This window comes from Alligator mississippiensis, chromosome 1, assembly GCF_030867095.1.
Source record: "Alligator mississippiensis isolate rAllMis1 chromosome 1, rAllMis1, whole genome shotgun sequence".
Taxonomy (NCBI): Eukaryota; Metazoa; Chordata; order Crocodylia; family Alligatoridae; genus Alligator; species Alligator mississippiensis.
In genome coordinates, this window is record NC_081824.1 from 262,925,079 (window position 1) to 262,947,683 (window position 22,605).

General features: G+C 41.3%; 1 protein-coding gene across 13 annotated transcripts in view; it reads left to right on the plus strand.

The window, feature by feature from the left end:
* Positions 1-22,605, plus strand: part of ABI3BP (ABI family member 3 binding protein) — a 295,005-nt gene that overhangs the window by 142,738 nt on the left and 129,662 nt on the right. For 7 of the 13 annotated variants that reach the window (XM_059720568.1, XM_059720572.1, XM_059720574.1 and 4 more), the window contains 12 exons: positions 6,428-6,499; positions 6,640-6,711; positions 6,876-6,947; positions 7,073-7,144; positions 7,281-7,352; positions 8,055-8,126; positions 8,524-8,598; positions 14,813-14,878; positions 15,408-15,482; positions 16,427-16,483; positions 20,029-20,094; positions 21,847-21,921. In XM_059720568.1, coding sequence (XP_059576551.1) covers positions 6,428-6,499; positions 6,640-6,711; positions 6,876-6,947; positions 7,073-7,144; positions 7,281-7,352; positions 8,055-8,126; positions 8,524-8,598; positions 14,813-14,878; positions 15,408-15,482; positions 16,427-16,483; positions 20,029-20,094; positions 21,847-21,921 — 846 coding nt within the window. The remainder of the gene's footprint in view (positions 1-6,427; positions 6,500-6,639; positions 6,712-6,875; positions 6,948-7,072; positions 7,145-7,280; positions 7,353-8,054; positions 8,127-8,523; positions 8,599-14,812; positions 14,879-15,407; positions 15,483-16,426; positions 16,484-20,028; positions 20,095-21,846; positions 21,922-22,605) is intronic. The other 6 variants (XM_059720573.1, XM_059720575.1, XM_059720577.1 and 3 more) reach the window with 6 other exon arrangements.

Below are 22,605 nucleotides of genomic sequence, written 5' to 3' on the forward strand. Positions count from 1 at the left end.
GTACCCGCACAATTACTACACCCCACAACAGAACCATCACCATTCCTGGATCTTACAGCTGCACCTCCAGAAACATTATATATCTCATCCAGTGCACCAAATGCCCTGATGGAAAATACATAGGAGAGGCCAAACAACAACTGTGCACCAGAATGAAGGCACACCGGAAATCTATTAACGACAAGAACACCCAATTACCAGTGGAGGTACATTTCTCACAAGAAAACCACTCTCTCTCCAATCTATCAGTCCTGATTCTCAAAGGGAATTTACGAAACACCTTTCACAGATGAGCCTATGAGCTTTACTTCATCAACCTCCTAGGTACAGAGACTCATGGATTCAATATAGACATTGAATTTATGACACACTATAACTTGCCTGACATCTGACTCCCCAGTTACCTCTCCACTTTTACCTGCTACATACCCCTTTCTCCCTCCCACCCTTCCCCCCCCCCACAGCCTCTCTCTCACCCCCTGACACCTCAATTTACATTTTCACTGATGGGCTTTCTTGCATGCATGCCAGCCTCTGGCTCCTTTACTATTCATTCCATCCAGGAGCAGCACACACACCAACTGCAGATGCTTCCTCAGCCTGATGAAGGGTTTTTAAACCCAAAAGTTTGCTAAGATATATTTCTCCAACCATATAGTTGGTCTAATAAAAAATATCAGATTGACCCAAAGAACCTTGTCTGCCATGTGTGTGTTAAGGCAGAGTGGGATGAATGCAGCAGGGATGGTACCCTGTAACAGGGGGCTTTCCTGGTGCTGGTTAGATCTTGACCCACCTGTTTCTGGGCCAACCACCCACCCCTCTTTCATCTGCCACACCTTGATGGAAAACTGATTCAGATGTTACTTAGGCGGGAGGCTTCCCATTTAGGCCCCTGATGTCTAGGGGTGACATCCATTCCACAGCTCCATACCTTCTCTATACTGTGGTCCATGCCTCACAGATTGCATTCTTCACCCCCTCCAGGTGTGGTCCCCTCTCTGGGACCTTTGGCTCCCTGTTAGGCCCTGGCCTTGCCTTCAGGTCAGTTGGAATCCTGAGCCTTTTGCTCTGGGCATTCATCGCAGTGGGCTCCTGGCCCTTCAACCCCGCTTTGGGTCCTGGCCCCAGCACACACCATTCAAGGGTACCTCAGGTCGCATCTGAGCCACCTGCCTGTTTTCACTCTCACAACTCCACTGCAACCAGTAAGCCTCAGGCCTCTCAAAGATCTTACAGGTCTGGGCTTTCCCCAGCCAGGACTGCATGTGCATGTGGTGGCTGGAGGTTATCAGACACCCCCTACCTGCCTTTCACAGTCCTGGAATTTCCTGGGGCTGCTGGACCACTGGCAGTCCCACCAGGCCTTCCTACCCTGGCAGGGTACAGTTTTAGGTCATGCCCAGGACCTCCTCCTTCCCCATAGCCCCAGCCCATACCTCCAAGTTGGTCCTGGCACAGGAGCTCAGCAGGGAAATTTTCTTCTCCTTCTGGCTGGTGATAAACTAAACTGCCGCCTCTAGTTCTGAGAGCAGGGAATTAAATGGTTCCGAAAGCAAATTTAAAAAGCAAATAGGTGCAGACAGGGTGAGGAGGGTGGCACTCACCCCATCTGCATGTGGAGCTTGGGGAACCCCAGCAATGGGAGATTCACCTTCAGGAACATCAGCTGTTCCACCAAACCAGGATCCAAGGAGGTGTGGCATTGTATCACAGCATCACCAGCAATGCTGAACACCCTCTCACTTGGAACACTGGTTGGTTGTGGGATGTCCAATAGGCCAAGGGATCACAGTGCAGCGGCTCCACATACTCAGATAGGTAGCCACCGAGGCCTCCTCGCTATCTGCCGAATGGTGGGGTCTGGTGCCTCTGGACCCCAACATTGAAGCCATGCCCTTGGCCCACATTGGCAGCAGCTATGGTAGAGGAGATTGGCTGGTGGTTGGAGTGCTGGCACGGGAAAGTGGATCCCCCTCTTCCACTTCCCCCTGCCTCTGCCTTTCTGCCTCCCTGACTCTGTTCATGAGCACCTCTCTCCAGCAATTGAGGGTTTTGCTGCTGCAGATGCTCCCCTTCAACCTCAGGTTGCATATACCTGCCAGCACGTGGACTGTACTAAACCACAACAGATCGAGCCTTTTTTTATGTTCTCCTTCAGCTGCTTCACCAGTGCCTGCACATCTGGTGAAAGCAGCTTGCCCCAGCCAGGAACACTGATTCCCTGGAACTTTTCCATTTGGTTTTCAAGCTCCTTCACTATGGGGATCATCTGGCTAAGGAAGGGATCACCAGCACTGAGGTTCTCAGTGGCCTCAAGGAATGGCTTAAGGATCACCACAATCTGAGAGATGGTCTCCCACTGTGTTTTGTTAAGGGGGCCACTGATCCCAATCTCCAGAAGCAAGGCTGTCTTTTGGATGGTTTTCTGTTGCTCCACCAGCCTTTTGACCATCAGGTATGTGGAGTTCCACCAAGTCTCCACATCCTGCATGATTTTGTGCTGTGGGATGCTCAGCTGTGCCTGTTTGTCCTACAGCATCTGCCCCCCTTGATGCTGTGGTAGAAATAGCCCACCACCTTCCTGCATTTTGAAATGAGCTGGCTGTTAGCGGTAGTGATGGCACTGTCACCAGGAGCCCTATCCCCTTCCAAGGCATCCCTGATTATGAGGTGGAACTTGTTTGCCACACAGTGGATGCCAACAAAGTTGGCATCATGCACCACCTTCACCGTGTTGGCCCCATTGTCAGTGACCGTGAACCCACAGGTGAGCTCACCCTGCCCAGCAAGCCACCCCTGCACCATGTGGTTCATGGCCACCATGATCTCCCATCACCTTTACTTGAAGGAGAGCCCACCAAAGCCCTGACTGATCGCATCAGTGCCCTGTGAAGGAGCACTCAGATGCCTGAGGTGAAGTGCAAAACTACCTGTAGCAATGCCCTGTGCAGCTTCTCCCTCAAGTATTCCTTGCATGCCTCGTACAGGAAGGGCACCACTGTCCTGCTAAGGGTGGTGCATGCAGGCACTTGGTAGGATAGGTTCACGAGCGCCATGTGCTGCCTGAACCCTGGACACTCAACAAAGAAGAAGGGCTGCCTATCCACAGCAAGCATCTCCCCAATGCTCTGGGTGATGTCACTCATCGTGGGGCGCACCCCACTTTTCTTGAAGACCCCAGGGTAGGGGACAGCACCACTTCCCTTGGAAGCCCATTCCAGATTCTGGCAGCCCTAACCATGAAGAAGTTCTTTCTGATATCCAACCTAACTCTACTCTTTATCTACGGCTTGTGGTCATTGTTTCTGGTTATTCCAAGGGGTGCTGTGGTAAACAGAGCATCTCCTATTCCCTGCTACCCCTTCCCCACCTAGTGAATTTGTATACTGCCACAAGATTCCCCCTCAACCTTCTCTTGAGGAGGCTGAAAAGGTCCGGGTCCCTCAGCCTTTCCTCATAAGGCCTTCCCTGCAGACCTCTAACCTCCTTTGGACCCTCTCAAGGTTGTCCACATCTTCCTTGAATTGTGGTGCCCAGAATTCAGTGCAGTACTCCAGCTGCATCCTGACCAGTGCCACAAAGAAGGGAAACATCACCTCCCTGGACCTGTTTGTGATGAACCTACTAATGCATGACAAAGTGCAGTTAGCTCTGGTAATTACTTTGTCACATTGATGACTTGTATTCATGTTGACAATGAATCTGAGATCTCTTTCTGCTGCTGTGCTGCTGAGAAGGTCATCCCCCAGCCTATAGGTGTGCTGGTGATTCCCTCTCCCTAGGTGTGCAGCACCTTGCACTTGTCCTTGTTGAACTGCATCCTAGAGTTCTCTGCCCACTTCTCTAACCTGTCCAGGTCTTCCTGGATTTGGTTTCTTCCCATCAGTATGTTTGCTTGACCCCAGAGTTTGGTGTCATCTGAGAATTTGGACAGAGTGCTTTCCACGCCCTCATCCAGGTCGCTGATGAAGCTATTGACCAGCACTGGCCCAAGGACTGAGCCTTGGGGGACCCCACTGCCCACATCTTTCCTGGTCAATACCAACCCATCCACCACCACTCTCTGGGTACGACCCTTAACCCAATTTCCCACCCACACGACCATGTAATCGTCTATGGCACAACTGTTCAGTTTGTGTATGACAACAGGATGGGACACCCTGTTGAAAGCCTTTTTAAAGTCCAAGGAAATGACATCTACCTTGACTCCTGCATCTAAGGATTTAGTGACCTGGTCATAGAAAGAAACAAGGTTAGTCAGGCAGGACCTACCTGCTGTGAACCCATACTGGTTGCCCTTCAGCATTATATTACCTGCTGGACTCCTACAAATGTGATTGTTGATAATTTTGTCAAGGGTTTTTCCAAGGATAGAGGTGAAACTAACTGGTCTATAGTTTCCCAGATCCTCCTTCCTCCCTTGTTGAAAATAGGGACCATATTGGCCCTTTTACAATCCCCTGAGACCTCACCTGAGCACCATGAGCGCTCCAACAGTTATGTCAGTGCCTCTGCTATGACACTGGCTAATTCTTTCAGCACCACTGGATGGAACTCATCCAGTCCCACTGACTTAAACAGATCCAGTCCCTCCAAGTGTCTGTTTACTAGGTTGGCACTGACAGTTGGTGGTCTGGTGTTCTTCTTGCTTCTGTCAGTAATGCATTTGGGAGATTTGTCTAGATCTGAGTTCAAGACTACAGAGGCAAAAAACTCATTGAAGAGCTCTGCTTTGTCCCTCCTATCTGTCACCAACTGCCCTTGTCTTTCCTGTAGGAGTCTTATGCCACCCTGCGCCTTTTTTTTTTGCTCCCTGTGTACCTGAAGAAGGACTTTTTGTTGTCCTTAATTTTTGTTGCCAGCCTAAGTTCTAATGTCCCCTTTGTCTCCACCTTTCCCTCACTGGTCCTGGATGGCCTGCCTCTGCTTCTTGGGGCATGGGGGCTTTGAAGCAAGAGGGGGAATTCTTTCTGGGCATGCTCCCACTGGTGCCAGGCTGAGGAGGAGCAAGGGCAAGGGGGTGCTGCCTCCTGAGATGCAGTAGCATTGCCATGGTGGTGAAGTGTTTCACCTCCTTGCCCCAACTGATCTGCTTTCAGCAGTGCTGGCAGGTAGCATACCTGGGATCATCTGCCAGCTTAGAATGATCCCACACTACACTAGCCACCTGCTTCTGGGTTGAGGGTGGGGATCCTGCCTTATCCCCATCCCCACCAGGCAGAGGCACAACAACAGGAGGAGCTGAGCCACTTGCCCCCACAACCTACGCTGAAGTGCCTTCCAAAAGTGCCTATAGGGGAACTTTTAGGGGTGTGGAGTACAAACTCAGATCCCTTCCTTTTCCCCAGAATTTCATTAACTATGGCCCTCACCTCCTCTTTTTCCAGAACTAGCTCCTCCTCTGGCACTGGAAGGCTCATGCTGGGAACTGAAATTGGGGTGTAGACTGTCATGCTGGTGCTGGTGATCATTTATGGTGTTAGTGGAGGTGGTGCAGGTGCAGACACTACTCCCACCTCCTTGCTCTCTCGTCTCAGTTTCTGTTTCCTGCAAGCCTGCCTTCCGAATCTCCGAATCTTTCCAAATATTTTCTGAATCAATTTGGACCTTTTAATGGGTCTTCTGATTCAATTCAGATTCAGAGATTTGGCTGCCAAATCAGGCCGAGCCTCCTCTGAATTGAATCAGCTACCGAAGCTTCGCATAACCCTAGCATCTAGGCCTAGATGTGCTAAGATGAAATAACTGATTCTGGGAGAGCACCCCAATGAGTGCCAATAACATTGCTTACTATACTGGAGATTCCTTTAGTAATAGTAGTATTTTTTCACTAATATTTAAAATAAGGGATGCTATTAGTTGATACTTCTGTAGAACGATGTGTGTTATTGTGATGATTTTCAAAGGCTTGCTATATCACAAATAATATGTTTTCTTCCTGAAGCAAACTAATAGAAAGGCCTCATAAAGTTTCCCTTCATCATGATAGTTCCACAACCAGAAGCATCAGCCACACTTTTCCTATATCCAGAAAGTTACACTACAAAATGTCACAATATTAACTGCACTGTCTGGACTGTATATACAAATCCATACAAATTGTGAACACAGATCTAAAGATAAAATTTCAACATTTAGCCTCTAGTTACTCAAAAATTTGACCTACATTTCCAAAGACGAAGCAAATAAATATAAAATATGAAAATAAATATGCCTCTGTAATGAAGAAATACAAGTGAAATATAAAGGAAACAGGTAGCAAACTTTTACTGAACCTAGAAAGTAGACACGTGTTCTTTGGTTTCTGATTTCATTATGCTCCATAAAAAGGACTCCTGTATGACTTAAGACATATATATCCAGATTTGTACTGCCTCTCACCTTTTGTTATACCTTCTCTCTCTTTTTTTACTCCCACTTACAGCTACAAGCAAGCTTCCAGAACTTCCTAAAACAAAAACATCTCCCCCACTACGAAAACCTGCAGGAACATTGGGTAATGGCAACTTTTCTGTTTTCAGCTTTTCTGTCTTTACACTATGTAAAGAGAATTGGAAGTGTTTCTTAAGTCTTTTTACCCCCCAGATTTTTACTGACACCTATCAACATACTGTCCCTCTTCTTTTTCATTTACAGTTACAAGCAAGCTTCCAGAACTTCCTAAAACCAAAACCTCTCCCACACTTCTAAAGCCCACAGGAACATTGGGTAATGGTGACTTGTCTTGCTCTTGGTTTATTTTGGGCCTATGCTACCTTTATTAAAAAAACGACATGTGTTTCTTAACAAATCCTTTTTTTTTACTTCAAATTTCTATTGACCCGCATCTCTATTGTGCTCTTTCTCTTTCTCTCCTTTTTTTTTTCACTTAGTTACAAGCAAGCTTCCAGAATTTCCTAAAACTGAAACATCGCCTCCACTTCTCAAGCCCACAGGATCATTGGGTAATGGTGATTTTTTTTCTTGTTTTCCACTTGTTTTGTTTGTAACACTGTATAATAGAATCCTTTTTGCCAAGATTTCTATTGCCTCCCCTCAATGTAGTACTTTCCTTCTTTTTCCCTTACAGTTACAAGCAAGCTTCCAGAAGACCCTAAAATTAAAACATCTCCCCCAATTCAAAAGCCCACAAAACCATTGGGTAATGGTGATTTTTCTTGTTCTGTCTCTGCTGCACTATATAAAGAGAACTGCAAGTGTTTTGAGCATTTTTTCCCCAGATTTCCACTGGTTCATGTCAGTAGTGTTCTTTCTTTTTTCTCCCTTTTTACTTACAGCCACAAGCAAACTTCCAGAGTTTCTTGTCACTAAAACATCTCTCCCACTTCAAAAGCCCACAGAATCACTGGGTAATAGTAACTTTTCTTGTTTTCAGTTCATCTGTTTATTCTACACTCTTTATAAAGAAAACTGCTGGTGTTTCTTAACAAATCCTTCCCCCCCACACACACATTTCTGCTGACTTGCACCAAAGCTGCATTTTCTCTCTATCTCTTTCTTTTTCCCCCCACTTTATTACAAGCAAACTTCCAGAATTTCTTAAAACCAAAACATCTCCCCCACTTCTCTATCATTGGATAATGGTAATTTTTCCCCCTAGTTTCAATGTATTTTGCCAGAAAACTGTTTTTTTCTGTATGAAAAATCTTTTCTTCCCCCCCCCCAGAGTTCTTCTGCCTTCTTTCAGTGTTGTTTGTCCTTTCTCTCTTTCTGTTTTCCTTTACAGTGACAAATAAGCTTGCAACATTTTGTAGAATCAAAACCCCTTCCCCAGCTCTAAACCCCCAGGGAATATTGGGTAATAAGCATACCAGAGCAGCTATGCACCTTGAAAAACCTTAGAGCAGTGGCAGCTGTTATTTTTGCACCCCTACCCCTAAGTCGGCACCCACGACTGCTGCCCAAGTTACACCCTTTGTTCCTTGTTTTTTACTTTTCTGTCTCTGTTTCGCTATATAAAGAGAACTGCAAATGTTACTTAAGTCCTTTTTTCTCCCCAGGTTTCTACTGACTCCCATCAATGTACTTCCCCTCTCCTTTTTCACTTACAGTTACAAGCAAGCTTCAAGAACTACCCAAAACCAAAACCTTTCCCCCACTTCTAAAGCCCACAGCAACTTTGGGTAATGGTGACTTGTGTTGTTTATACCTTACTTCACTCCTTCATTTTCCTTCACAATGTCTTAAGCTATGCTGTTTTGCACTGCTATAGAGGGTGATAATATAAGATTTATGGGTATTCTTGTTTAACTACAAAGCAGATTAACTTTCATTGTTGGTTAGATGTTTATTAACATCTTCCTTGGCCTGGTGGTTCTGCATATGCACAATTGATGCTATTTAAGCTCCAAACACCCTTCTGTCCTTCAACAGTGTTTCTTCTTTGGATTATTTGTGCAATATGTACCATAGAGGTTGGCTTGCTTTTATGTTGTTGTTTCAGGCACTTACTTTCTTTGAGCTTAGTGTCTTTCCAGTGACCCTCTGTAATTAAAGACCTGGTTATTCCTTTTATCATAGCTTCTAAAGAAATGCAGCCGATTTGTTCTGGATCTAAACCTTCCGATCTTCCAAAAATGCCACAGACAAAATCTGGTAATTACCTTGTTTCTAAATTTGAGAGCTTCAGGGAAAAGATCATTAAAATTATTTATTGATACTGTAGCCAGGGGGGTTTTGTGGTTCATCATCTCAAACAAAATAGTGTGGTTCTTTGATGTATAATGTAGCAGCTATCATATTTTTCTACATCTGAAAAAGTCAGTTTCTATATTTACTCTAAGAAATCTTGTTTTGAGCTTAGTGAAATATTTTTCTTATGACAACGGAAAAAATGTGATGATAAAGGGGTTAATCTTCAGTTGATATAAATTGTCAGTTATTTGCTCTATGAGCTTCATGTTTTCCTTGTAAATGCTGCATTATTTTTAGAGGATGTCTGTATCTGTCATCTGAAGCATTGTTCCATCCAGCCCTGAAGTGATTTACTGCAGAGTGACTATTAAATAATTAATTCACTTTTATTATTTTACTGATTTTAGTGTCTTACTGCTCAGGTGTTTGTATGGCCTATGTTTTCAAAAGTGAATATTAATTTCAGGTGTCTCAATTACTGGGGGCTCATCTTAGGACATCCTAAAGGCATGAGCATAAACTGCTCCTCTTCTGTGAAGCAAGCCCTTGTAATATCTCTCCGGTTGAGCAAATAGAATCACGATTCACTTTTTCTTAAACTGAGGCCATAGAATCTGTTCATGCTTGAAACCCTGCCAGCCTTCCACACAGACTTTTGTGTAGCTTTTTGTTCCCTCAGATTATTTCTGTGGTCCCCATTGAATTCAATGGGAACTGGGCACTGTCCATTCTAAGGCAAAGTGTAGTAAGGCACTTAGCTTCCCTTTAGTATTTTAGGAGAAAAATGTACCAACAAGGGTAACAATATTTGATAGACTGTATGCTTTTGACTTTTCCTTGCTGTGTCTTAATCTTTTATTTTGAATCTGCATCAGAATAGATTAATTTTCATATTTAAAGGTTATTACATTTATGGAATAGATGGGGGTCAGAATAACCCATTGCAAAGGTTTTTCTCTTTGGAGGGGAGAAGTGGTCTGTAGTTGTGCCTAGTAGACTGTGATCTTGGTGGTTAATTACTAACTGCATAAATAGGGTCAGGCTTGGTTAATACGTGGCTGGGGTGAGTACTGATTCAGTTTATTCTTGCAGTAAACTTTACTGAAGCCAAAATATATTAAGGCATGTGTTTTCAATTAATTGCCAAATACTGAAATCCTTACTCAGGAAAAACTCCCACCAACCTCAGTGCAAGTTTGGCCAAGCAGGAACTGAGTAAGATTTTTTAAAAATTTGTTCCTGATTTATTATAATTTCTTACAGTTCTTCTCTGTGCGGTATTTGCATGAGAAGAACAGGTCTCTCATCAATGGCATGGAGATAACTCTCTATTGCTCTTGTACTGAAAAAGATCCCATTACATATAGTTAGACTCAGTGCTAGAGAGAAGGATGTTCAGTAATTTGTTAAGAACACAGCTTGTTGAAATGTAGCTACTGATTTCAAATTTGCAAGAGATGGAAGCACTACTCCATTCTGCTGTGTAGTAGTAAGCTCACCTCACACTTGTTTTTCAGTAGCAAATATCAAAGAACAGAAGAATCTGGAAAAAACTGGCCTTTTATGTGCATAATTGATATTCTCATAGCTCTAAACCTTGCCATTGGTGTTTAGAGAGAGTTAGCTGTGTTAGTCTGCAGTCAGGCAGAAGGCAAGGTGGGATGTACCTTAGGGATGAATTTGTTCAGAAAGGCATACAGTTTAGCAGGTGATAGCCTACTTTATCAGATACTAGACATTGGTATCTAGAGAAACACGTTAGCTGGTCTGGGCCTAGTTGATGGGAGGCAATTCCCAAACAGGCAGACTCTCAGGGAAGTCCGTGCTCTTGCAGTTGACTTCAGTGAGTTCCGTTGAGGCTTTGCAGGTCTGGGCCTTCGAGTACTTTTGTTGTAACTCTCCAGTGTTCCTTCCTACCAGATTTGAAAGCCAAAGTTCTTTAACCAGAATTTTTAAAACTGGAGCATAATTTCTGTGAATCTTCTTTTAAAAGCACTGTGGGTGCTGACAGACATGTCGCTTCCTGATCTAACTTATGGCTCAAAAGACATGAATTGAGGGTGGGGAATTGAGCTCTGCTTTGGAGCCAATTCAGTCGAGGAGTTGCATGTCTGCAGCTTCTCTCCTTTAGCTCCCCCTTCCCTCCTTCCTGCCAGTGGGGAGGGAGCTCAAGCTGTGGTTTTCCCAGACTGTGCTGGAGTGGGAGCGGGTGTGGGTGGACTGGAGGCTCCAAAGTGGAGCACCTTGATTAACTTCTGTCTGCTTGGGCAGCGGGGCTGATGCAGCCCAGCTCTGCCCCCAGCACTGTCTGTACAATAGGAGCAGGGGAGAAAGCAGGGGAGAGAGGTTGGGGTTTGCACTGCCTGTGCATGAGGAGAGGCAGCACAGGGCACAGATATAGAGTGCTTGCAAGGGGCTGATTGTGCAACAAATGTAACTTCTGTTTGCACCGTGTATTTTCTCACACATCCCCAAATAAGACGCACACCTTTGTTTTTGGAAGGCAGAATGTAGGAGAAAGTATTTCAGAGTCACAGTTAACTGTGTGACAGAGTAGGTCCTCCTGGAAATACTGTGTCCAGGAATGTGGCATCCCAGGATACAGGCTAGGTGAGGCAGCAGGAACTTCCTGATGTGACAGGACAGTAAGAAGATTAGATTTCAGTTCCTTAGAAAGCCAGTAGCTAGATTGTTACTTCTTTACTATGAATAGTTCTTTACATAAATTATTCCTATAAATAACAAATTTAGAAAATAACAAAACTTTTTGAATTTCTATGCCACAAAGCCTCATCATGGTACTACAGACTGCATCTTCACTTGCCCTGAGCAAACTTAGTTATTGATTCTGACACAAGCTACGGTGCTTGGCCAGTAGCTACTGCTGACATCTAGCAAATATATGAAGGTTAAGATTGGATGCTACCCCTTCTGCTTCCTGTGCCAGAAAGAAGTGACAGCTATCTTGGTGGTCATTAGACCATAGTGTCTACTTGCTTCTATTCCTTTGGTTCTATTGCACTAAAGAAAAAATGAACTTCCACACTTAAGACATGCACCCCAATTTTGGAGGGCTGATTTTGGGGGGAAAGGTGTGTGTGGTATGAAAGTAAATGAAGTATGCAATTCATGTCCTTATCCTTCCTCTATTAAATTAAATGGAAAAAAATCTCACACATAACAACTGCAGCATCACATTGCTTTTCTGAATGATATCTGACCTATTTTCCCAGTCAGAATCTTCCAATATAATTTTTTAATATTACTTTTTTAAAAAGTTAAGTCTTAATAAGTAAGCTTTATACAGTTTATCCCTGAAAAGTATTACATTCCTCATAAGATCAGCAGAGTAACATTTAGTTCCTTTACTTATATCTTCAGATGTGTGAACCATGTTCTGCCCTATGTTCTCAAGAATGTTTTTTTTATTTATTTTTGTACCTGGATTATACCAGGGGGAGACATCTCTTTTAATTTAGAAGCTTGATGTGTGGCCATCAGGCTTTGAATTCAAACCTTTTTTTAAAAAGGCATCTTTGTTATGTGGCTACAGTGTGTTGCGACACCCCTGGAAGATCTCTCATGGCTCTTACTGTACATGAATAAAATTAATGAGAGTCCTGCTGCCAAAAGCTGTGATCATGTGGCTTCTGTTTGTATAGTGCTCACGATCACTATTTCCTTCTCTGGAATCAGGATATTAACCTGGGATCGCATCTGTTGATATGATGAGTCATACAAAATCTGATTGCAAGTAGATGTGGAAGCTGATACCTGCCATATGAAACAGAAAACTACTTGCTTATTGGTTCAAATTTTCACTTATATTCATGCCATTTGTATTAAAAATAAGCCCAAACCCTAAATATTTGGAATATTTTCCCTAAATCCATGGGAATTTTGAAGTAAGTTTCTGGGATGGCCTTACCTTAAAACCTCCTATCTCAGTTATGTAGTATAAAGCATGGATTGCTTTAAAGAAAAAAAAAGATAGTATAAATAAATATCTACGGCTGTTGCAAGTGTAATTATTGGGCAGTATGGTACTTATTGATAGACATGAGTATTTTATAGCTGTGTAAATAGAGGATATTTTTGTTATTATCAAAATAACATGTACTTACAATCAGCAGTGCACAATATCTGCTTGACATCTACTCCTATTGAGACAAAGACTTTAGATTACCCTCAAATTAAAGATACATCATCTTAAAATTTTTAGGGGTTATTTAGTCAGGAAAAGAGATTACTGAGAGGAGATTCTATAATAATCTTCACATGTGTGAAAGGTGGTTTCAGGAGGATGGTGTTAGACCATTATCTAGATGTAGACAGAAGTGCGCTATGAGTTAGACCGACCAACCAACCACTTTACAGTAAGTGCTATGAGTTAGATCGACCCTCTGACCCAACAGACATTAGCTGTTGGTTCAGGAGGGTAGGGCATCGAGCTCCAATTTGGAGCTGATACAGTGAGAGAGTCTGTGGGTCTACAGACTCTTCCCCTAGCACCAGCCTACCTCTCCCAGCTCCAGTGCTGTCTCAGTATGGAAGTGGGAGAAGGCAGGGGAGGGAAGTCCATTCTGGAGTTCACCCTGCCATGCTGGAATAGGAGGCAGGTGGATTGGAGTCCCTCATTTCTGGGGGATGGGGAGTTGGAGCTACAGTCCATTTGCCTCCCAGCATGGCTGGGCAAACCCTATAAATGGACCTTCCTTCCCACCTTCTCCCCCTTCCGTACTGAGACAGTAGCAGGGACATGGCTGAGCTGCTTCAGCCCAGCCACCAGAGTAGACAGAAGTTATTGAAGGTGCTCTGCTTTGGTGCAACTTCATTTGAACACTCATAATGAGGATTAATTTTTCTTGTGATCAGAGATCTCTGCAGCTGTGCTTTTCTGTTTGGGCACTTTCAAGGGGTCAAGCACATGACAAATGTAATTTCTGTCTGCACGTTCTGTGACTGTGGAAAACAGAGCAAGTCTTAATGGTCTTAAGTTGCAGGAAGAGAAACTGAGGTTGGATAATATAAAGAACTTTCTCACTATAAGGATGGTTAAGCATTAGAATAGACTATCTAGAGAGGTGGTGGAGTCTCCATCCTTAGAAGTTTTTATGAGCAAGTTAAACAAGCACTTGTCTAGGATGGTTTAGGTAGGGATGATTTTGACACAAGTAGGGAGTTGGATTAGATGACCTCTTGATGTCCCTTCCAACCCTCATTTTCTAGAATTTAGAATTGTGGCATTCTACATTTTCTAAATTATCATCTTCCTGAATAACAATAATAATAATTTAAAAAATCATAATTTTTCATGGTTCTTTAGTTTCCATTATTTCTCTTTGTAATCCTTTCTTTCTGCACATTTCTCTTTTGGTTATTTCACTTCAGTAGTAAAGGTGCAGCTTTTCAGTAAACTTAAAAGTGTTCCAAGGCTTGATTTTATTGCATTTGGGACTGCCACAATATGAAAGATATACTCCTTGACTAAGTACAGATAGTCAAAAAGCCTGGGGCTGAATCGATTCAACCTTTGCAGGTTAGTCTAAACGGCATAGATTGAACCAATCAGCAAGTGAACAGATACTTGCTTTTAATTCCAGAAATGCAGCCACATGCTTGCAGTGGCTGCAGAAGCCTGGGGTAGTAGAGCATGCCTCACTGCTCAACTGAAGCAAACAGGTTAGGCCAAAGCTAGCCTGCCCTGCCCACCCTGCAAGGATGGGTTTGCAGGAGAAGTGCAAGCATTCTAGGATGCTGGGGAACTGTGAGATAACTTGAATCTGGAGGGGATCTTGGACAGAACTTCAGGAAACCGATGTAACTTAAATCAGTTAAGTCTGGCACTACATTCACCCAGGTTTACCTTAAACCAGTTCTGGCCATTTTGAAAGTGGCTTATGAGCACTGAACTCCTGCTGTTACAGATTTGAACCAGTTTCTGATCACTTTTCCTGGTTTATTTCTAATTTATGTCCCTAACTCCTAAGTGTGTCAGGCCCAGACTACTTGAACAGCCGGCTGATGGATGCAATTTTTTCACAAAAAGAAAAATTACTTAAAAAAAAAAATAGCTTCATTATAAATATGAACATATTTGCTCTGTTCAAAACAGTGACTTGTGCAAAAGCTGCCTACGTCAGTGTCTCAAGATAATGTCCATCTTTGCTCTTAGCTATCCTGAGACCAACTTCGCAATCCACATCTCTCCCTCCCATGGAAACCCCAAGGACATCAATGGGTAAATCTCATGCAGTTCCATTTTTTTCATTCTCTTGGCCTATCTTTGTTCTGTAAAGGAGAACGCTTGGAGTCATTCAAACACCTTGTCTTCCATACTTGTGTGCCAGGCTTTTTGTCTGATCCTCTTATTTCAACCACTATTGCATAATCAACAGTGAAAAGCACTTTCTCTAGTGACACAATGATCACCTGCTAAAACCACACTCTATCTTGTATCACCATGAGCTTATTTGTTTTTTACATCTCAGCAATTCTTATTCCAAAGAATTTCATAAAATACAATTCTAAGATAATAAGAATTCCATTCAGCTTGGGATGTTGAAATCCCATTGCCTGTGCTTTGTTCTGCACACCAGCCTCATTCTTCATGTTTCACAGTCATCTCACAGCTGACTTCCATGTCATCAATCATCTTGCTTTGCCCTTGTGCCAGCATCATCTTGAATTTGCAATTTCTGTCTGCTTGGTGCTGTTATCCTGCTGACTCTGAAGTCCCTTGGCATTTTAAATCCCAATTGTCTTTTCAGCTTTTGATGAAACACAGCTTGTTTCTTCAACAGCCAAAATGCCTGGCATCCTAGAATTGCCACCGACTGAATCTGGTAATGATATTTCTTGAAATGTTAATTCTTACAACAAGCATTTTCAAAAGAAACCTCACAGGGCATTTCACTAAGTAGTCAGTTTAACTTGTCATAAACTCAGGATAAAAATAGCTACTAAGATTGGTGTTCTGTATGAAATAGTATGTTTATTTATTATGGTTTGTATGACATATTTAGAATAATGGATCACTCTGATGAAATTGTCCATTCTTTTTCAATGGTTTCTCAGGACATCCAGTTTGTAAGGTCAGTTATTTTAAATATAGTAAACATCGAGCAACTAATGCAAAATAATATGATGTAATAGTACATATATTACAGTTTTTTGTGCCTTCAAATGTCAGTGGATGCTAATTAATCAAGTAAATCCAGTTAAGCAACTACTTTAAAATATCTCAATTTGCAGATATGCGCATTTTCCGTAGATTCCATGAATACCAGTGAGAGCTGTGTTTGGTAACTTGTGAAAATTGGACCACCTTTTTAGATAGTCAGGACTTTTTTGTACTGTGAAAATGATCTGATATTAGAGATTCAATGTAAATGACAGTGCAGAAGAAGGTGGAAGGGCCTGCGTTCTCTACTACTTTGCATCTTGTGCTACCCTTTTCACTTCTGCAAGACAAGTGAAAAATGTGGTTCAAACATTACCAAGTTAGTTTGGTAATGAACTCACATATGTATCACACAAAGCAAGGCCACGAAGTGTGGAGTAGAGAAGAATTTAACCCAAAGTCTTTTTTTTTTTTAATAATTGCCCAAAGGTGTTGTAACTGGACCAAATATTCTCAGTAATTCTATCAAGTTTATTGCTGCATTGTTCAAACGCAACTTTCATAAACTATATAGCAAAACAAAATAACAACGAAGAAAAGGAAATGTTGTGAGCTGTGTAGTGTGATCTAACAGTCCTAAAGTAAATGTGATTTTCTTTCTTACAGTAACTGTTCGAACAACTCTCAAACCTGTTACACCTGGTGCTAGTAAAAAGGAGTTTGGTAAATAAGGGTGTTTTCTTGATACCTAATATAACATTTTTAGGTTTTTATATCATGAAATCCAGTTCTGCACTGCATATTTCTCCTGTTCATGCTTTCAAAGCTTATTCTTTCAGCTTTTACTTCCTCTTTCCATATATGTTCTGAAACTCTTTAATTAGTTTTCTTATACAACATTCTGAACACACACAGTGGAGCTGTACCTCTGCTTGTAGTTTTGACTGTTATCCTCTGTATGAGCAGCAAGTTCTGTTTCCTTTTACTGCTAAGCATTTAATCCAACTGAGGCCATTTGGGATTGTTGTCCTTAAGACTATTCCAGGAAAAATACTGATTTTTCATGGGAAAGGATGAGTGTAGCAGCTGGTCATCTGTCTTGTCACTGCAGGTTGATGGCATGCACTTTTGGATCTCAGAAAAGCATTTTGTTAAGATCTTGGACACTCTTTGGGGGATTCCTGGGTAGGCTGTCAGGTTTCACTTGCACTTTTAAGGCCAGTGAAGCAAAAGGCCATCTAGATGTTAACACTACTGAAGCACTTCCTGAGCTGTTTTTCCACTGAACAAGGGTAATTTAGCTTTTTTTTCCTCTTTGGTAATATCACATAACTTAGTAGCAGTGGGAAAAAGTTGATTGTTGAAGTGGTCAATAACTTATCAGGCATTATTATCATATACTCATTGTTTAACCTCTCAACCTTCTCTTGACCACTTCAGTTCCATAGACCTTGTTCACCTTGTTCACCACTCCAGATTTATTTTTATTTTAACTATGAAACCACACCATTTTACAACTAGAATAATACAATGGCTAATCAGGGCTTTTTATTAGTATATAAACAGCACTTTGTATATTCAGCTTTAAATAGAAACAATCCTGTAACCTTCACCCCATAACACACATGCTTCTAATTAAACTTTGATATCTAACATTTGTGGTGTTGTGGGAGTTTATTCAGTTGAATAAAAGTGAATAGAAACTTACAGTTTTTAGAAGAATCGTCATCTCCCACCCCCAATATGTTTTTGGCTGTGATATGGAAAAGTTTTTTTTGTAGAAAAGTAATACTTGTTGAGTTTGGAATTAAATGGTTTAGAGAGACCACGTCTTATGTTATATATGTGTTCTCCATTAGGTGTTGATTGCAATTAGTTCAGCCCACCCAGCTGTAAAAGTCTCTGTATAAATGAAAAGTAGGAATGAATGTTGATCTTGTAGGATTTAAAACCATATGTAAAAAATATAAGTGGTTACAAGATTTGTGGGCAGCTGGAACTGTGCTAAGTAACTTAACACAGTTCCAAGTACCCACAAATCTTGTAACCACTTACATTCATTCCTACTTTTCAGTGCCCGAGATGCTACTTGTAGACATACTCGCCATTTTCTAAATCATGTTAACTGATCCGCATCACACAATTTGAATCAAATTTCAATTCCAATTAAGGGTTGATGGATGATCATTGACCATCATGGCAGGAAGCGCAGGCTATACATAGTCTATACACTTGACAGCCCCTTAACAGACTGAAGTCACAGTCTCTGTGTGTGAATTTATGCATAATGAATCAATAATACGCCTGTTTAAGTACTGCCACATTGTTACAAACCTACTGATAGTTATCTAAAGTGCTGTTCCAGAAGCCCTAATGGGAGAAATTGACCTGATGTTGTTGGCACATTTGACTTTATGAAAGTGTTGCTATGTGCCCGATAGTCTCTACTGGGAGCATCTACACGACACGCTACGTCGCCATAGTGATGTGCTATACCACCATAGCTCATCACTATGGCGACGTAGTGTCAGCGGGCACAAACTGTGATGCCAGTGCTATGTCACTATAGTGACAAGCTACCTCACTATAGCATGTAGCTATGGCAAGTACTAAATGACGGTGCTGTGCTGCGGGGGGCACATGTAGACACACCCACTGTGTTGCCAAAACCCAACTGAGTTTTACTTGTGTGGATTGATATTTGCAATGCTTATCTGAGTTCCTAAGGACTGTTTTTCCTAAAAACAACATCATATATACATGTTAATACAGTTCAAATTGCCGAATGTGGACTACCCTAGCTGTAGTCCAGATTAAGGCGGGCAGCGGTGTGTGGGTGTTTCACTGATTGTTTTAGCTCTGTCCTTCAACACGTATTTTCCCCTGGAAGAGTCTTCAAATTTCAGAAGTATTCCAATTATGTCAGCACTAACACCACCAGTTTGAAACATGAACAATTTAGATATATGATGTCTTTTTTTTTTAACATATATTTAATTCAAGCTCCTGGTCAACTATATAGAGAGAAATTCATTTTGTTAAATATTCAGTACCCTTCATTATTCAGTTGAGTTCTAAGAAAGCTCGCATGCAATTCTAGTCTAAGGAGCCCTCAAGCAAACATAGGGAAAGCATGAGTTGATATTCCTTACTTTTCTAAATTAAAAACCTGACCAGCTTTTTGTGGGGAAAAGACTTCTTTGAATATCAGAAAGGAAAGTAGCAAACCAGATTTATTTACTATATTTTTCTTTGAAGGTCACATTTATTATACAGTCAAAGAATGTATTCACTTTCTGTTACCAGCTTATGCTGAACAACATCCTTTCTACTACACCCATATGTGGATGTTAGAGAATGTACTCTATTTCAGAAGTCTTTATTTTACTCAGCTCTTGCATACATGCTCATTAGGTACTCTATTGTAAGTCTAGTATCCCTAAATAATATATTTAATAGAACTTCAATACTGCACCAATGGAGGTACAGATATTGGTTAGGTCATCCTCACAGCATCTCTGTGAAGCCCTTAAAATTCTAATTTCTCATGTGAAAGATTGAATAACCATTTATTTCTCCAGGGATCACATGATCAAAGTAATTATTGACAGATAAGATGTACTTGTAAATCCCCTGCATGTCAGTGCACATTCTAGGCAGATTACGTTCTAGGGTTAATATTTTTAGAAAGATTTCATTTCAAAATCAAATGTCCATAACTCCCAGATTGTGCTTGTAACACCACACATCAAGTCTTTCTCAGCCTGTTACCTTGCCTTTAACATTTGCTTTCTGCTCTCATCTGCTTTGTCCTTCCTTTCTCTGTCAGTAATATTTGATGAGATTGTATTTGTGATTTCACCAGTTAGTGCCATCTCCGTTGCATATATGTGTTCATGCTTGTCCTGGCAAGTAAACACTGGAGCACAGGAGGGACCAAAAGTATAACAATGTATTTTGACACCTGGTATAGGTTGTGTGCAGAGCACCCACTACTACATAACATTACTGTCATTTGACTTGGTACCTCATATGAGAGGGCACCCCATGCCAGGATATTTCTGGCACAATCCTTGCTACAGTACTGGTGAAGGGGAGGGTTCAAATAATTCTTATACAGACAGAATCTAAAACATACATTGCAATCTTCAGGTTCTTCAGTATTGGCTAGACTTTGTCTTGAGCTTCTGACTGAAGACAATTCTGTTCCATGTTGATTCTCCATGTTTTCAGTAATAAAACCCCAGTTCTTGTTTTTGTTTTTTCAGTTTCATATGACTTTCTGCCTGTTTCCTCCATTCCCCAAACTCCAGCAATATCACAGATAGAATCTGGTAAACTATGCTTACATTACTTTAGAAGCCTGATATTTTGTGCTGAGTATGTTGTTACTGTTTCCATCTAACTGGTTCCTAGGTGTTTCCTGCACTAGGGTTTCATATTCCATGTTATGCCTTTAAATTGTACAATTGTATTCTGGTGGTTCTGAGGCTAGACACAATGCAGGTTTGAGGCACATGTTCCTGTTGGTGTGATACTTGCCAAAGAAAGGAGGCAAGAGAATCAGAAAAGGACTTACAATATAAGGATGAAAGGAAAGCTAGGTGAAGCTGAGGTGATGATCCTTTCTTTGGGGAAGAGGGCCAGATGTACAAATTTACTGAAGAAAAGATATTGGTTGGTATCCAACGGTTTGTAGGAAGTGGCATACCTGTGGATGGGAACAAGTTCAGGCCAGTGCTCTATCAAAGCAGTCAGAGAAAAGCCTAGACTCTAGGGGATTATCCAGATCTTTTGGCAACTTTGTGGGTTAACCTTTGGTCAGCGAAATTACATTTGAAGCCACTCCTCCATCTAAGGCAGATAGATAGAAATACTACGTGGAAATACGTAACCATAAAGTAAGCTTAACACAATGTACCATTAAAAAGATATCTCATTCCACAATGATAACTAACCTTGTCATGACTGAGGCTCAGTGTTCCTAAATAGGACTAAGTAATGGCAGTACAGTACGTAGATACTGTGGATATTATAGTTTCAAAAGAGAATGCAAAACCAAGACATTTTCCAAAAAAAAATAGAAATAAAAGACTCTTTTGATTCTCTTCATTTAACTTAATGAGTGAGATTCCTATTGAGATGCTATGTATTTCTTCTGCTTGGTAAAGACATTTAAAGACTTGTTGGCTGTCTTGTATATCTTGCTTTGTATTGTTCCATAATAAATATATATGTATAGCAAAGGCCTACTCTAGCTACTGTAGCTCCTTTCATCTGTGCTGAAATAATTTTTGAAACGTTGTTGAGATATGAGGTTGACGTTTTTTACTTTATTGGGTGGTTGGTGTTTTTGGACAAGCAACAAGGGTTTAAAGGGACACATTGCCCAGTCTTACCATAAATAAATTGTTCAAGTCTTAGCATAAAATAATTAAGATGCTGTTTTTTGTGAACTTCCTAGCAGTATTATTGGTGGACTCGCTGGGATCCCAAGACAGCTTAAAAGTGTTCTTTAACTAGATTAAAATGTAAAGCATACATCTTCCAAAGATTAATTTGCAACTTTATTTATTCTGTAGTACTGTAAACTAGGGACAGCAGCCCAGCATGAAAAGAAAAACCTACTTGTGGCGTGAAAAATATATGGAATGAAGTAGATTTGCGTAGTGCTAAAAAGGGATACTTGTTGCAGGAAGTCACTGTGTTTGTAATCAGTATTCCAAAGGTTGTTATCCATTTATGCAAATGTGTACAGTATGCAGTCAGCTTGTTTTAGATGTAGTTGAAGGCAAATGCATAAACTGCTTCTTGTGCAAAACCAGATGCATGCAACATCACTGATCCCATAAATAATCTTAGCATGTACTAAGATAAGGCTTTTTGATTTTTTTAAACTCATAGTAAATGAGTTTGTTTCCTAGTTATAAGAAGGCCCTCCTGTCTGTCTAAACAACACTTGTGGTATTGTTAGAAACTTGCAAAGCAATGCAATGCAGTTTCCTCTCTCCCTGCAAACCCCTTCTCCTGTACTCAACAGCATGAAGTTACAGCTTAAGTTTATTTACATTTTCTTTTTCCTGTAGCTACAAATAGTGCTGAACTGGAAACATCTATGCCTCTAATTTCCAGAATACCTCATTTGTTAGGAACAACAATGGGTAATAATGAATAATGCAATTTTCTTGCTTTAAATTAACTACTTTTTTGTCGCAGCTTATTTTAGGAACTTTTCCTTGTTTTAATTTCCTACCAACACAAAAATTCTTATCAGTTGTCATGACAGTTTTCATGGCTTTACTCACTACCTTCTTTATGGAAGCCAACATGCAGCCTGTGTTTTGCTACCAAGGTTATCACCTATGATGCTGCCTTGCTTGACATCTTCTTTTGTCTGTGTCCAGACCTTTCATTTTTTTAAATGTTCTTGTACCTGAATAAGCCTAATGCATGAAGCTTACATTAGAATGGATTATTTGTAAATAATATTATTTGCCTAGTGAATTAAGCATCTTCGTCTGCTGGCAGAACAACCACAAGTTAATTAAAATTGTTCCAAATTGCTCAACAAATTTGTTTGCCATTTTTTACTTTCATAGATAGATCCTATTTTGCGGTGAGTATTCATGATGCAAAGGTACCATCATTCTATAATAGTATAGATTAGGGATGCTCAACCTCCAGCCTGTAGGCCAAATGCAGCCTGCAGAGCTATGGTGTCCACAAGTCTCCTTGGGTACTCCATAGGTGTCCACAAGTCTCCGCAAGGATTGGGAAATTTGGCGATGGAAACAGTGGAAATAAATATGGCCCCTCTCCCTGCTTCCAAATTCCCAAACCCTGAG